The sequence below is a fragment of the Canis aureus genome, chromosome 36 (assembly GCF_053574225.1).
Source record: "Canis aureus isolate CA01 chromosome 36, VMU_Caureus_v.1.0, whole genome shotgun sequence".
Classification (NCBI taxonomy): domain Eukaryota; kingdom Metazoa; phylum Chordata; class Mammalia; order Carnivora; family Canidae; genus Canis; species Canis aureus.
Window position 1 is genome coordinate 5,203,981 of NC_135646.1, and position 14,993 is coordinate 5,218,973.

Below are 14,993 nucleotides of genomic sequence, written 5' to 3' on the forward strand. Positions count from 1 at the left end.
GAGCGCAGCCCCGGCCGCCGAGGCCCGTCACGTGACGGCGGAGCGACGAGCCCGTCACGTGACGCGCCCTAACCGCCGGGAGAGCGCGGCCCGCGCCTGCGCGCAGGCGGCTGCCGGCCCCCCTGCTCCTGCGCAGGTTCGTGGTGCAGCTGCTGGAGTCGCGTCGGCGCCGGGGCCGCGGCGCTGCTCTGCCCTTCCGGCCCGAGGGGGCCGCGGGGCCTCACGCCAGCCCGGTTTCTCCCCCCTGTACGGGCAGGGCGGCTGGGGGGTCCGTGACTGCCCCGGTGTTCCCGGTGCGCTGCGGCCCGAAGGGGCAGCAAGTCGGCTTCCAGATGCCCAGGGTCGCGGGCGGGACCTGCTGCGGCCCGCGGAGGGCGGCGGCCGCCCTGTTACTCAGCCCCTGACTTTCTGGTCCTCCCAGGTCCCTCCCCTCAGCGGGTAAACAAACACCGGCGCGTGACCCGAGCGACTCAAAAACAGCCTCCCCTAGTCGGAAGAGTAGTTTCCTCCCGTCCCTTTCCGTAACCTTCACGGCCAGCGCCTCTCGGAGCTCCTTGCAATCACTCCCTCGCTCAAACAGGAGATTGGGGTTGCGGGGTGAGTCTCAAAATAGAAGCCTGTTGAGGTGTTCGCTTTGGGGGCGCGTATTAATGGTATTTATTGAGGCTCCAGAGTCCCAGGCGCTTTATAGTCCCTCGTGATCCCTAATTTCTGCAGCGGCCCCACAAAACACCTACTTGTATGTAGCAAACTACGGAAAGGGAGGAATACGGCAAGACGTAAGTTTCTTTCTCCGCCACCTTGACCCCAGGGCACGCACTGTGAAGCGTTTTTGTATTCTTTCCAAAAATGTTGTTTAGGCACGTTAGGGATGTCTTCAAACAAACAAGGAAACATTTGGCAGCAATTCGTTGTCGCGCATCTCGCTTTTCAGTGCCTCGAACGTCCGCGTCGGTACAGAAGGCGGCCGGCTCGGTCCCCCCCGCGAGGCGTGGCCCCCGGGACTGTCCCCGTCGCCCAGGCGAGGGCTCGCCGCGCTCGGGGCGGCCGGGAGCGGGGGGGGGGAAGGCGGGCCCAGCGGGCGGCGCTGGGTGAGGTGAGCGCCCCGGCCCCGAGGCCCGCGCCCCGCGCCCCGCACCCCGCACCCCGCGCCGGGGCCGGATCGCCGAGCCCGGAGCCCCGCCCGGGGCGGAACAGGAAGAGGCGCCCGCCAGCCCGGCCCCGCCTGCCGCCGCCGGCGCGAGGAGCCGAGGCCCGGGGGCTGCGCTGGGGAGGGCGCGGGCGGGCGAGGGCTCCGCGGCTCCCGGACACGCGCGCGTTCCCTTCCACGTTCGCAGGGCGGCAGGTGGCGGCGCGATGGACCTGGCCGGGCTCCTGCGGGACGAAGAGGGCACCTTCTGCCTCACCGGCTTCCAGGACTTCACGGTGAGTCCCCCTCCGTGGGGGCCGCCCCCTCCGTGGCCTCCCCGGGCGCTCCCCGCGGCCGAGCGCGGCCGCCAGCGCGCCTGCCTGCCGGCTGGGTCTGGAAGCCGGGCGCGAGCCCCTCGAGCCATGCCTACCCGAGGCCCTGGCGCCTTGGGCCCAGGGGGAGAGGAACGGGGTAGGGTTGGCCTCCAGGACCTTCTCGGGAGGACCTCTCCGGGGGCGAGCCCGTGGTGCAGGATCTCCCCCCACCCCCTAGATAGGCCGCCGTTGGCAAATAATCCCGAGAACCGGGCGGGGTGGGGGCACGGGCCTCCTAGCAGTGAGCTGAGCCTGCTGCCCGCACCCCACTCCCACCCCGGAGCCAGGATCTCCACCGTAGCCTCCCTTCCCTGGCCTTCACCGGCCACCACCTGCCGTTTCAGTTCCTCCCAGGACACCAGAAACTGAGTGCTCGGATCCGAAGGAGACTCTACTATGGCTGGGACTGGGAAGCTGACTGCAGCTTGGAGGAGCTCTCCAGCCCCGTGGCAGGTTAGTGTTGTGTGATTAGAGAGAAGCATGAAGGTGGGGCTGTCAGAGGCCACCAGAATGACTGGGTGTATACCCCACGAGCTATGTTGTCTGTTCGTAGCTAACTTATCAATACCTGGTACAAGGAGTTGGTTTCCATTTCACATCTTTTTTTAGTTCAGATGAGTGAAACACATCACTGTCTTAGGAATTTGTATCGCTCTTGATTTGTAAATGGGCAACGTAACACATGTATCCCAAATTTACAAGGTGTGTTTATTTTCTCAGATTGGTGGGATGAAAGACAAATCTGGGTAATTTCAGGTGACCCGCAAATAAGCCCTTCCTGCTGGAAGGAGCTGAAAGTCAAATGTGGAATGGGCTTTTTGTCTCAGGGTGGGAGAGTTTGTTTTGTTTTACTGTGGTCTGTCCCTAAGGCCTCAGATTATACTGATCCGACTGTTCTGTTGATAGCAGTGGGAACTAGGTGTGTGTGGGGGTGAGGTGGTAAGGGAGGAGTTGCTTGCCTATCTGCCGGCCTTTTTGCCTCCTGCAGACATTGCTGTGGAACTGCTCCAGAAGGCAGCCCCCAGCCCTATTCGTCGACTCCAGAAGAAATACGTAGCTCATGTGTCCAGGTGAGCCTGGAATTGAGGCCGGTAGGACGAGAGAGTGTTTGGGCCCCAGAGAAAGGGAAGTGTTTATCTGTAAAGCAAAGATGTAAAGGCACAGGGATGAGCGTTGTAAGAGTGGTAAGGGCTGAAAGACCCTTGGGGTTAATTAGAGATCCTTTCTGCCACCCAGGGAGGCGTGCATCTCCCCATGTGCTATGATGCTTGCCCTGGTGTACATTGAGCGGCTCCGGCATCGAAACCCAGGCTACCTACAGCACGTGTCATCCTCTGACTTGTTCCTGATCTCCATGGTAAGACGCCCCCTCCCCTCCATCTCCCTGCTGAGCCAGAGGCTGGCCCTGAGCTCTTGAGACACCGCTTCTGGCTCCTCTGTAGATGGTGGCCAGTAAGTACCTCTATGATGAAGGGGAGGAGGAGGAGGTCTTCAACGATGAATGGGGAGCGGCAGGGGGCGTGGCCGTGCCCACTCTCAACGCCCTGGAGCGGGGCTTCCTGAGTGCCATGGTGAGTAGCTGTTCTGTCTCACTCGGCTTCTCTGAGCTCTCGTTATGTTCCTTTCTTTTTTTTCCTTTTCTGGTAGTGCTCTGTAGTTTCTTTCTTTCTGTTTTTGCCTCTTTTCCTGGTGTCTTTTCTTATTAGTGGCTTCCCTTCCCAGCCCTTCTGGACCAACCACAGCCTTTGGAGGTTCCTGGCATGGTGAGGCCAGAAACGAAGTATCCCCCACCCCTTCCTTCAGGCCCTACATGTTACAATCTGAGTCAGAGCTTATCTCACTGGATTCTGAATATTTGCCTCCAGACTTACTCTGCCTCACAACTCTGAGCTTCCTATGGGCATAACTGAGGGGTTAGCTGAGGGGCGTACTGTGAAACAAAATAACATGGTGATAAATGAGTTAATATGTAAAAGCTCTCGAAACAAGTATCTGCACGTAGGAAGTGCCGAGTAAGTATCTGCGGGAGTGGTGGTTGTAGTTGGTGCCATGGTCCTGGTTATTCAGTGACTGTGGCTCGTATCTGAGTTTGGTCTGGCGCCCTTGTTTTCCTGCCCACAGGATTGGCGTCTCTATACTGATCCTCGGGAGATCTTTGAGGTGCTGAGCTGGCTGGAGAGCTGGTAGGTTCTGGAGTTGGGGAGAAAGGCTCAAGGGATTTGGGGGCTTAGCCCTAAATCGTAAGAAGGAAACAGAAATAAGGGTCTGTGTCACTGGGGGGAGGTAGGAGAGAGGAAAGAAAATTGCCCAAGATAGTGGCTCCTAAACCTGTCTGCCCTCTTTGTAATCACCTTTGGAAGGGCGGGAGAAGGGATCCCTGGGTGGCGCAGCGGTTTGGCGCCTGCCTTTGGCCCAGGGCGCGATCCTGGAGACCAGGGATCGAATCCCACATCGGGCTCCCGGTGCATGGAGCCTGCTTCTCCCTCTGCCTGTGTCTCTGCCTCTCTCTCTCTCACTGTGTGCCTATCATAAATAAATAAAAAAAAATAAAATAAAAAAAAAAAGGAAGGGCGGGAGAAGCTCCTTTAAAACACAGATCTCAGTTTCACTCTCAGTTTCTGGATCAACAGGTAGCCTAGGAATCTGTACGTGTAACAAGTTCCCCAGTGTGTCCTGGTGGGCCCCCAGGGGAATGAGGGTGCCACTGGGCCAGCTGCAGAAGAGCTGCAGACGCCCCTTGTCTTTCTCCCCTGCCAACAGTGTGGCTGAGCAGCAGGGACGGCGGCGGGGCTGGTATACCTACACAGACCTGTGTGTGCTGCTGGAGCAGCCGGCCTGGCAGTTGGCCCTGGGCTCCCTCTGCCAGCGCCTGGCAAAGGTGAGGATGGCTGCGAAGGCGAGGGGCCTGGAGCGAGCGGGCGGACTGCTCTGTAGGTGTGGGATGGGCAAGTGCTGCAGGTCTTGGGAGATGGGTTTGAGACTAGGCGATGACAGCTCTGACTTGAGTACAAGCTTTCGGACAAGGAGTGAGTGGGTTAAAGACAGTCAGAAGCAGGTTTTAGGGGAAGGGTGTTTGCGAACTGACTTTTCTTACATTCTCTCTTGCAGCTGTCCTGTCTGTTGGCTATGGCATATGTGAGCAGTGTGGCCCTGGCGGTGGCATCGGTGGCCGTAATTCATCAGTCCTTGGGGCTGTCCTGCAGCCCCTCCCCAGGCCCCCCCGACCTTGGACTGGTCTCCAGGTGCCTCTTGGAACCCTGCCTACCTTCTTCTGTGCCACAGTGCCTGCCGCGTCCGGTTAATGTCTCCAGCTGCCTAGATGGCGACACAGGGCTGCGTTCACTCTGGGGCAGTCTTCTGGCTTCACTGACACCTCCACCATTGCCTCCCCCAGACCCTCCTGCCCCTCCCACTCTGCTCCATAACTGTCCCCTCTGCCAGAAGCTCCAGAGAGATACCCCAAGCTGCCACGCCTGCCACCACTCCAACCATACAGTTCCCACTGGGCCCCCCAACCCTGGGTACCACTCCCGTAACCTGGCTCCCCCCTGGCCCTGGAGCCCAATGCTCCCTCTGCTCCCCCAACCTCAGCAGTGTTCCCTTTTCAGTGTCATGGAGCTAGCCCGTCTCAAGTCTTTCATTTTCCCAGGCTAGGCGGGCCTCCGAGGAACACACTAAGAGGATCTGGGAGTCCCTGAGAACCTGGAGGGGCAAAGCTTGATTTAGATCCTCTCTACCTCTCTGGGTCCTTGGCTGGTCCCTGTCCTCCTAGGCGAGGGAGCTTAAGGGGCTATGGGGCCGAAGGACTGAAGGTCACTCACTCTCAGTGGCTGGCTGCTTGGCCAGGGCAGTGATGATACCAGGGAAGGCTGCAGGTTGGTGACCAGGGCCATGTCACGACCAGGGCCTTGTCACAGCCAGACCAAGAAGATTCCTTGTCTCTCTACCTCCCTCGGTTCTAAACTTTGGCTTTTAAGGATGGAAGGGGAAAAGTGGGGTGAGGGAGGGAGGAAAAGTTGACTGGGGGCCTGCGTGATGTCCCTGAAGCAGGAGAGTCAGGGACTGATAGGGCCAAGGTGGATCTGCCGGGGGAAGGCGGGGTGAGGTGGGGAACCCTCTCCACACCCATCCCTCGGATGTAGCCTCAAGGAGCCAGGGACTGCTGGGACCTTCGGCCTTTCCCTTTTGTCTTCCAACCTCTTCTTAGTACCTTGCTCCTGGGCTTCTCCTCTTCCCCTGGTTCTTCTCCTGGGTGTTCTCTTCACAGGCCTCTGTGGCCACTGCTTTGTATCTGGGTTTTTCACGCTTTTGTAGAACTGAGGTTTCAATAAACAGTTTCAGTTGCACGGCCTGGATGTTTTTCTTCTGCGGCAGCCCTAGCAGAATTTCCCCCTCGTTTCTGTGTTCTAAGCCTTTCTACTTCCTGAGCCCATTATCTTGCAACTCATTCTCTCAGGGCCCCATTTTAGAACTTCCTGTTGTTTGAGGGGCGCCTAGGTGGTCAGTGGGTTGGGCGTTCAACTTTTGGTTTCGGGTCAGGTCATGATTTCAGGGTCCTGAGATCGAGCCCTGCATTGGGCTCCATGCTCAGCAAGGAGTCGGATTGAGAGTCTCTCTCTCCCTCTCCCTCTGCCCATCCTCTGTTCTAGCATGCATGTGCGTGCAGTCTCTCTGTCTCTTTCTAAAATAAATAATTTTTTTTTTAAAAAAAAACGTCTGTATTGTTTAATGGTTACAGGCTTCCATTTCCAACGTCCCCTCATCCCTGCTTCCAGCACCGTGGGGCCCCTGGTGTTGCTTGACTTGGGTCCTCTGGGATGCCTGAGGTGGGCCCTGTCCTTGTGGATCCTTAGAGGCCAAGATCAGCATCCTCTCTCTACCCTGACTTCCAGTCTCCTCTGACACTTGGTAATGGTGGTGTTAAGAGGAGTCCAAGGCTGAATTATCATTGGAGGAAGGATAACCCTTCTGGCACCGGGACTGAGGGCATTTGGGACAGGTAGTACTGCCCCCTAGGGGGCATTCTGGTAACTTACAAGGCATTTTTTGAGGCAAAAATGTGAAGGAATGCTGCTGGCATTTAGCTGTTATGTGCAGGATGCTAGGCAACCTGAACTGCTTGAGACTCTTCCCTTATTATGAAGAATTCTCAAGGCAACTCTTGAATGACCCACTGGACATCATAGATATGAAAAGCCTGTTTATGTGAGCCTAGAACTTTTTAGCACGTAAACACGAGATAGTTTGCACATTTTGAAAAAGACTGTTTGCCAGGAATGTACCTACGTGTAAATTAAAACTGGACTTTGCTTGGTTCAGCACTTTGCCAAGAACTTGCTCGTTATTTTGGAACATCAGGTCACCAATGGCAGCGCGGCTTGTGGCACGTGAGTCACCAGGAAAGCACCAGTATCAGTGGGCATTGTAGACACCACATCCACGGTGATTCGACATGCGGGCTGGCAGTGCATTACATTGTTTCCTTGTTTAGCTGGGCCCAAGCTTTCACATATGAGATACTTGTTATCGATCACCTTTATTTCTCCTTTCTGTTACGGTGAGGATATTACACGGAGTTGTGGTCACTGTCGCCATGTGCCATGTATGGATATTACCCATGCATTTCCTTCCTGGGGAGTCCTGGGGGCTGGACTCCGAAAAGGCTGAAAACTGGTGTAACACTGATCTTTCCAGTTGCTGGTGGTGAGGAGGGAACACTGTAAAACTTCCCCAGGATCTTTGATAAGTCTTTTCCCCACCCCTGCTCTCCTCATTGCAGAGCGTGGAACAGGGGATCTAGATGGAGATTCTTGGGGGGAGGGGTCTAGAATGTGGTTCCACAGTTAATGGGTGATGGAATTTGCACAAGAGCTGGGCAAAGGTGAAAGGGCCTGTCCTGCCCCAAATCCCTCACCCCTTCGCTCCGCTTCACTGACACCTCTACCCCCTCCTCACACCAGGCAGCTAACTTCATCCAAACTCTGACCTCTTACACTCTCTACTTAACTCTGGCCCAGGACAGCCAAGACAAGAAGAGAGCAGGGCTGCATGAGCCGATCACCCCACCATCCCATCCAACTCCGATCCATGGACCTGCAGGATGCCCTGGCTCCTCTGCCATTGTCGTCGTCACCACTGCCACCACCGCTGCCGCCACCACAATCTGCTGTCCAAAATCCCTCCTCTCACCTTTGGGCTTCTCAGTGTGGGCCTCCTCCCTGGGGCCTCAGCTGTCTTCTGGCTCTGCAGGTAGGAGCAGAGGTGTAGGAGTTGGTGCTGGCTGAAGAAGAGTTCTGGGGGGATAGGTGTGACCTGAGAAGCCCTCTGGCAAGGGGTATTTCCACTTTTTCCTGAAGACCACCCATCCCATTCCTCCTCCTGCAGCATATCTTGGTCCTGGCTTCTCTGCTCTGTGCCTCCCACCTGCTCCTGCTTCAAGGACTCCCGCCAGGAGAGCTCTCTTCCTCCCCTGCCCAGCTCTTGGCCTCCAGCTTCTTTTCCTGTGGTGTGTCCACCATCCTGCAAATTGGGATCGGCAGCAGGTGAGGGGAACTCCCTGAAGAGAAGGGGGCGGGGTCCCACGTGTGTGTGTATGTGTGTGTGTGTGTGTGTGTGTACTCGTGTGAGTGTGGGAGAGGCCTGAGGAGTCCTTTCAGCTGCTGCGTTTCCAGACCTGCCAGGGCTGCTGTTCCTACAGGCTGCCTCTTGTCCAGGCTCCATCCTTAGAGTTCCTTGTCCCTGCTCTGGTGCTGACCCAGAAGCTACCTCTGGCCATCCAGACCCCTGGAAACTGTGAGCACAGAGCCAGGGCAAGGGGTGAGGGTGGGATGGGGTACCAATCTGAGCCTCCGGGTGTATGTGGGTGCTGGATTGAGAGCGGGCGGGGATGGGAACCACCAGGCTGTGGGGGCTTGGAGCTGTGCCAAGCACCAGCTAGGACTGTAGAACACTGGGGTTCTGTCCCGCTTACCGCTGTCCTCTCCACACCCCCAACTTGTCCCTGTCCCAGCCTCCCTTGTGCTGCGCCGGTGTGGGGGGCCTGGCTGCCCTGGCCTGGCGCTCTGGAACACTTCTCTCCGAGAGGTGAGTGCCTGGGGATGGAGGGCAGGAGGGCTGGAGGTGATGGCAGGGAGGAGGAGGTTCTTGTTTCCAGCTGGTGGGGACTGAGATGGTCTGGGGGAAGGAGCGAGGGCAGAGGCCCACCCCTAAGAATTCATCAAGAAGTCCAGGCCTAAGTCAACTCCGTTGAGCAGAACGCTCCCCCTTTGTTCTTTTTCTTGGCTCCTCCAGGTGTCTGGGGCTGTGGTGGTATCTGGGCTGCTGCAGGGCACGCTGGGGCTGTTGGGGGGTCCTGGCCACTTGTTCCCCCACTGTGGGCCCCTGGTGCTGGCCCCCAGCCTGGTGGTGGCAGGGTTCTCTGCTCACAGGGAGGTGGCCCTCTTCTGCTCTACTCACTGGGGCCTGGCCTTGCTGTACGTAAGTCCTGAGAGGTGTGGGGTGGTGACCAGTGGGCTGTGCGGGACCTGGGGGCGGGGGGAGAGCAGCTGGCCCTACCCAACTCAGCAGCCATCTGAGCAGGGCCAGACTCTTGTGGATTTGGAGTCCAGGATTTTGGCTGGATTCGTTTGGTCTCCCTGGCTTTTACACTATCCCCCGCTAACCTCCCCCCAAGACATCCTCCTTCCTCTCTTCTCTGGGACCCCTTTTAACGAATTATTCCGTTCTTACCTCTATCACCCGACACAGGAGGCCTGCTTCCTCTTGCTCCTAAAACTCCTTCTCTCTCCTAGGCTTATCCTGCTCGTGGTGGTCTGTTCTCAGCACCTGGGCTCCTGCCAGGTACCCCCGTGCCCCTGGCGGCCAGCTTCAAACTCTTCACCCCACACTCCCATTCCTGTCTTCCGGCTCTTCTCGGTATGTGAGAGTCTGGCCACATAGACATAGAATGCTCGCTCAGCCTGCTATCTTTTAGCTTCTGTCTACCCCTCAAAGGCTGGCCTGGAAGGTTCTGGGGGAGGGGTTCTTTCCTACCTCAGTTTTTGCCCCTCAGGTACTGGTGCCAGTGGCCTGTGTGTGGATCATCTCTGCGCTTCTGGGGCTGCGCCTCATCCCTCTAGAGCTGGCTGCATCCCCCAAGGCACCATGGGTCTGGCTGCCTCACCCAGGTAGGTTCGTTCTTCGTCCTCCATCCTCATTTCTTTGGACTCAAGATTTAGGGAATTTCATTTCTGAATTAAATCCTGTGTTTTCTCAAAACACACGGGGGAGAGAAATTGCCAGTCTGAGGGGGGCAATGGCAGCCCCTTGCCACGGGTGTTTTTTGGGGGTGTGAAGAGACATCTGCAGGCCCACCGCTCCCTGTTGATACTCCTTACCCAACTTACACCTTTGTGCTACCTCCCCCCACAGGCATTTGAGTTGGTGACCTACATATACAAATTGCTTTTGAGGCGTTGTGTACAAAAGTTGTTCATTCGTCGATTTAACAGAGGTCTGTGGTGTGCTGATTTTGTGCTGGGCATGTGATAGGGGACGTGGTGATAAATATGACACAGTACCGATACCCCTGAAGCTTATATCTGCTGGGGAATGCAGATCCTGATTAAATAGTCACCCAAGTAAATGTAAAATTGCATGTGGCAAGTGTGATAATGGGGAAATACCTTGTGTAATGACAGCTTATCATGGAGACTCTGTATTTGAGACATCAGGAAAAGTATTCTTGAGGAAGTGATCTCTGAGCTGAGATGTGAGAGATGAGTAGGAGCTAACAGAGTGAAGGCCAGGGAGAAGAGCGTTCTAGGAGGGAGAACAGCACATGCAAAGGCCCTGTGGTAGCCAGCAACACACCTAGTACAAAGGGCCTGAAACAAGGCCAGTATATCTGGAGTGAAGGGAGTGAGGCAGAGTGTGGTGAGACATGACGCTTTGTAGACCATGGTAAAGGGAAGAGTTTCTCCTGGGTTTATTGGTTTTGTCGCAAGAGATTGTCTTCAAAGACAATGGGGTCTCAAGGATTCCTGTGGCACAAAACCTTGGAGGCAGGGAGGTGCTCCAGCCTTGGGTCTGGCCCCAACACAGCTCCTTCTCCCTCCCCAGCTGAGTGGACCTGGCCCTTGCTGACACCCAGGGCTCTGGCTGCAGGCATCTCCATGGCTTTGGCAGCCTCCACCAGCTCCCTGGGCTGCTATGCCCTGTGTGGCCGGCTGTTGCAATTGCCTTCGCCCCCTCCACATGCGTGCAGCCGAGGGCTGAGCCTGGAGGGTCTGGGCAGTGTGCTGGCCGGGATGTTGGGGAGCCCAATGGGCACTGCATCCAGCTTCCCCAACGTGGGCACAGTGAGTCTTATCCAGGTATGTGTGTGAGGGTGGGGGCAGGGGAGCAGGAGATGTGGGCGATGGGGGGACACTCGTGCCGCCTGGTTGCCACCTGCATCCTGCACTCTGTCACGCTCGCCACCTCAACTATCTCATTTAGGGAGGTGCCTAGAAGTGGAAAGGGGCTAGGAGTGTGAGGAAGACACTAAGCCACCATTCCATTCCTTCTCTTCCTTGGGCTGGGAGTTGGTGAGATCAAGTCTTATAAAGTCCCTGCTCTCTTGGGCACTTCAGAGAGGGAAAGGCAGACAATTTAAGGAAAAATGTAAGATAATTTCAGAGTGATAGGTGCTATCAAGAAAACAAAGCGGGGAAAAAAAAAGAAAACAAAGCAGGTAAAAATTAAAAATAAAGTCTTTAAAAACAAGAAAGAAAACAAAGCAGGGTAGTTGTGGGATAGTGGTTGAGAAAAGGAGGACCCTTCAGGTAGAGTCCTTCTTGGAAGGGTCCCATTTGAGTTGGGATCCAAACGATGAGATGGGCCAGCCAGGCAAAAACTTTGAAGAGTTTTGTTTGAATAGGTGGCTGTGTCTTCCAGCATGTCTCCTCCCCCTAGGCGGGATCTCGGAGAGTGGCACACTTGGCAGGGCTGCTGTGCGTGGGGCTTGGGCTCTCCCCGAGGCTGGCCCAGCTCCTCACCGCCATCCCGCTGCCTGTGCTTGGTGAGTGGACGTATCAGCGGGTCTGGTATTGAACCAGCACTCCCCTCCCCCTCCAGGATGGCCCAGCTGGTTGCTTGAGGCTGGCTGGCACCCTCTCTTTCTGAACAGCCCCCCTGACACGGATAGCAGTGAGCTATCATTTTCCCCAGCCCAACGTCTTGGCCTCGAGTGGGCTTTTGGCGTAACTGGAAAATGAGTTGTCTGTCTCCATCCCAACCTGCCCTGCCCCGCAGTCCTCCCTGCCCTGCCAGCCCTTCCCAACCCCCTTGGTTACTTCCCTACGAGACAGGTGGGGTACTTGGGGTGACCCAGGCCGTGGTTCTGTCTACTGGATTCTCCAGCTTCCACCTGGCTGACATTGACTCTGGGCGGAATGTCTTCATTGTTGGCTTCTCCATCTTCATGGCCCTGCTGCTGCCAAGATGGCTTCGAGAAGCCCCGGTCCTGATGAGCACAGGTGGGAGGAGGAGGGATGGGAAGAGGAGGAGACCCAGGGCTGGAGGCTTTGGGGCTTGGAGGCTCTGTGGACTCCAGGTCCCACACCCTTTCCTAGGCTGCGGTGTAAATAGTTCATCCCTTCGTATAGCAAATATTTATCAAGCATCAGATAAGCCCCTTGGGATACAAAGGTGCCTCCAGAGGTTACAGTCTAGTAAAAGAGAGAAGAGCTATGTACAACTATAACAGGAAAGGGTCAGATAAGGAGCTGGGGTGCTCAGCGGTGAGAGAGAGTTTCTGTTTAAGATGATCCAAGTTAGGTTTTACGGAGAAAGTAACATTTTGCTGGTTTGAAGGATGGTAAGATCTGAACGTACTTAGTGAGAGGAAGCTTGTTTCCGATGGGGGAGCCATCATAAACAACAACCTAGATGTAAGAAGTCATAGGGTATGTCCAGGGAGCAGCAAATACCTTAGTTTGTTAGTGCAGCCTAGCTAATAGCAGTGGCACTCAACAGGAGGATTTCCCCCTGCAGGAAATATCCAGAGACATTTTTGGTTGCTACAAAAAAAGGAGGGGATTGTTATTGGCACTTAGTAGGTACAGGGATGATGTTAAGCATCCTACAATGCACAAGACAGGCCCCCTCAAAGAGCTATCTGGTCCAAAATGTCAGTAAGTATTGAGGTTGAGAAAACCAGGCTAGAGCATGGAAGGTAAGAAGTGGGGAGCAAGATTGGGGCATTTATATATTTATTTGTAAGATCGATTTATTTTTATTTTAGAGAGAGGGAGAGAGAAGGTGCTAGTGGGGGAGGGGCTAAGGGAGAGGGAGAGAGTCCACAAGCAGACTCCCCATTAAGCTGGGAGCCTGGGAGCAGGCTTGACCCCAGGACCCTGAGATCATTATCTGAGCCAAAACCGAGGGTCGGCTGCTTAATCAAGTGAACCATCCAGGTGCCCCATGGTTGGGGCTTTTAATATCAAACTTTCCAGAGCCTGGAACTATCAAAATATATCTGGAGGGCCTGTGGATGGTCAGAAGACAGGATGATGGGCTGGGATCTTGTGGGAAGGGCCTAGATGAGGGAAATACAGAGTTGGGGGGCAAAGGCCGGGGGAGACGAGATAACAATTCAGAAAGATCTGTTCTCAGCCTGAGATTTAGATTTAGGTATAGAAATAGAAGATTCTTTGACCCTGCATAGGATCAGAGTTCCCCTCCTGCCTGGCCCCAACCCTCTGTAGGCTGGAGCCCCTTGGATGTGTTACTGCGCTCGCTGCTCACAGAGCCCATCTTCCTGGCAGGACTCTTGGGCTTCCTCTTAGAGAACACCATTCCCGGTAAGTTGAGGCCAGGCCCCAGCACAGTGGGGGAGTAGCCAGGATGTTCTCACTCCCTGGATGGGGCAATGGCCTGACCAACGTTTCTTTTGCAGGTACAAGGCTTGAGCGAGGCCTAGGTCAAGGGATGCCATCTCCTTTTGCTGCCCCAAAGGCTCAGATGCCTGAGAAGTCCAGGGAGAAGGGTGCCAAAGAGTACGAGCTTCCTTTCCCCATCCAAAAGTTGCATCCCTGCATCCCCCAGCCCCTCCGTTGCCTCTGCCCGCTGCCTGAAGACCCTGGGAATGAGGAAGGAGGGCCCTCTGAGCCAGGAGAGACAGCCGACTTGTTGCCTGGCTTTGGGGAGCAGTGTCCTGAGTCTAGCAGAGAACTTGGGTCCCAGTGATTACCAGGACTCCTATTCCTGCCCTGGTTAGTTTAGCCCTAACTCCCAGCTTGCTGGAGACTCAGCTCCCAGGTTCTAATTTCTCCTAGAAAGAGGTGTAGAGGTGTGTGTGTATGTGTGTGAGAAATGGGCCCATCTAAAGCTCATTTCTCGATAGGTGTGTTGCCTTTCCTTCTTTTAATTAGGCCTAACTTCAGGCGGGGGCCATGGTTTAGTGGGCCAGGAATGAACGAATGAGATTCTGCATGTGAACTATCTATAGTCGAACCCCAGCATTCACTTAAGAAATATTTATTGAAGGCCTCCCATGGGACGCCCAGGTGGCTTGGGGGTTGAGCGCCTGCCTTCAGCCCAGGGTGTGATCCTGGAGTCCAGGGATTGAGCCCCACATGGGGCTTCCTGCAGGGAGCCTGCTTCTCCCTCTGCCTGTGTCTCTGCCTCTCTCTCTCTCTCTCTCTGTGTCTCTCATGAATAAATAAAATCTTAAAAAAAAAGGAAAAAGAAAAAGAAAAAAGGTCTTCCATGTGCAAGGTCCTGGAATTACAGATATGGATAAAACACAGTCCCTGCCTTCTTTAAGGTACTTACCATTTAAAAAGACTTATGTAATCACTAACTAAAATTTAAGGCAAAAGGCAGTCTATAATAAACATTAAAACAATGCTATGGGAGCAAAAACGAAGCAACAATGAATTCTGACCATGGATAGGGGCAAACAAAGGCAGCACCGAGGCTGGCCTCGACACGAGGAGGATTTTGGGTTGTGGAAAGTGAATGTGGAGACTATTTCAGGCCCAGGTATTCAGCAGAAACAGAACCATCAGTTGTACAGAGCAGATAATGAGTTGTGGGGCTTCAGGTTTCTCCGTGGTGAGGGGGCACGCGCATGGGGTTAAGCGGAAGGAGAAATATGGGATGAAGGCCGACCGTGGGGTTTGTGGGTGAAGACCCCCTCAAACAATTTGAGTGCTAGCGAGGACCAGAGAGACTATCTAGTGAATTTCAACCCCCTCATTTAAAAAATTTATTTGTAAAGATTGTATTTGTTTGAGGGGAGAGGGGCAGAGGGAGAGGAAGAAGCAGACTCCCTGCTGAGCAAGGACCTCGGAGGTGGACTTGGGGCTCGGTCCCAGCACCCTGAAATCATGACCTGAGCTGAAGGCAGACTCTTAACTGGGCCAGGCATGCGCCCCTCCTCATTTAAAAAAAAAAAAAATTGGTTGGACAGGTGCGGGCGGTAAGGGACCTGAGCTGCCGACAGGGCCACATCCAGGGCGCCCTCC

At 55.2% G+C, this 14,993-nt stretch overlaps 2 protein-coding genes and 1 long non-coding RNA gene across 14 annotated transcripts; 2 read left to right on the forward strand and 1 right to left on the reverse strand.

Moving 5' to 3' along the window:
- The first annotated feature begins 72 nt into the window (after window positions 1–72).
- CNPPD1 (cyclin Pas1/PHO80 domain containing 1) lies at window positions 73–5,849 on the forward strand. 6 transcript variants are annotated; one of them, XM_077884744.1, is made up of 11 exons: window positions 121–246; window positions 422–597; window positions 718–954; window positions 1,338–1,425; window positions 1,848–1,956; window positions 2,492–2,573; window positions 2,740–2,860; window positions 2,946–3,074; window positions 3,625–3,686; window positions 4,264–4,381; window positions 4,612–5,849. In XM_077884744.1, exons 3-11 carry the CDS (start codon window positions 872–874, stop codon window positions 5,155–5,157), a joined length of 1,338 nt encoding a protein of 445 aa, XP_077740870.1. In that variant the 5' UTR covers window positions 121–246; window positions 422–597; window positions 718–871; the 3' UTR covers window positions 5,158–5,849. The 6 variants fall into 6 exon arrangements, with proteins under 6 accessions (XP_077740869.1, XP_077740870.1, XP_077740874.1 ...); XM_077884748.1 differs by having other exon boundaries at window positions 718–779; XM_077884745.1 differs by having other exon boundaries at window positions 127–246; window positions 861–954.
- On the reverse strand, window positions 5,162–14,318 carry LOC144305691 (uncharacterized). Of its 2 annotated transcripts, XR_013372691.1 has the most exons (4): window positions 14,299–14,318; window positions 9,535–11,986; window positions 9,232–9,429; window positions 5,162–7,746 (listed from the first exon to the last, which is right to left on the reverse strand). It is a non-coding gene; the product is annotated as an uncharacterized LOC144305691 (long non-coding RNA). The 2 variants fall into 2 exon arrangements; XR_013372690.1 differs by lacking the exon at window positions 14,299–14,318 and having other exon boundaries at window positions 9,535–14,284.
- SLC23A3 (solute carrier family 23 member 3) lies at window positions 5,977–14,376 on the forward strand. Of its 6 annotated transcripts, none has more exons than XM_077884736.1 (12): window positions 5,977–7,752; window positions 7,888–8,045; window positions 8,201–8,295; window positions 8,513–8,586; window positions 8,794–8,975; window positions 9,294–9,417; window positions 9,554–9,668; window positions 10,603–10,856; window positions 11,437–11,542; window positions 11,832–11,999; window positions 13,230–13,325; window positions 13,421–14,376. In XM_077884736.1, the coding sequence occupies exons 1-12, from the start codon at window positions 7,552–7,554 to the stop codon at window positions 13,708–13,710; spliced, it is 1,863 nt and encodes a 620-aa protein (XP_077740862.1). In that variant the 5' UTR covers window positions 5,977–7,551; the 3' UTR covers window positions 13,711–14,376. The 6 variants fall into 6 exon arrangements, with proteins under 6 accessions (XP_077740862.1, XP_077740863.1, XP_077740866.1 ...); XM_077884737.1 differs by having other exon boundaries at window positions 13,290–13,325; XM_077884740.1 differs by having other exon boundaries at window positions 13,190–13,325; window positions 13,421–13,574.
- Window positions 14,377–14,993: the final 617 nt, after the last annotated feature.

Excerpts from the sequence above, each read along its gene's own strand:
- CNPPD1 (XM_077884743.1), top strand. The coding sequence starts at position 872 with ATGTCTTCAAACAAACAAGGAAACATTTGGCAGCAATTCGTTGTCGCG. Across the intron at positions 955-1,337 it reads TGCCTCGAACGTCCGCGTCG|GGCGGCAGGTGGCGGCGCGA; the intron begins GTACAGAAGGCG and ends CCACGTTCGCAG. Across the intron at positions 1,426-1,847 it reads CCGGCTTCCAGGACTTCACG|TTCCTCCCAGGACACCAGAA; the intron begins GTGAGTCCCCCT and ends CTGCCGTTTCAG.
- SLC23A3 (XM_077884736.1), top strand. The coding sequence starts at position 7,552 with ATGAGCCGATCACCCCACCATCCCATCCAACTCCGATCCATGGACCTG. Across the intron at positions 8,046-8,200 it reads CAAATTGGGATCGGCAGCAG|GCTGCCTCTTGTCCAGGCTC; the intron begins GTGAGGGGAACT and ends CTGTTCCTACAG. Across the intron at positions 8,976-9,293 it reads CACTGGGGCCTGGCCTTGCT|GCTTATCCTGCTCGTGGTGG; the intron begins GTACGTAAGTCC and ends TCTCTCTCCTAG.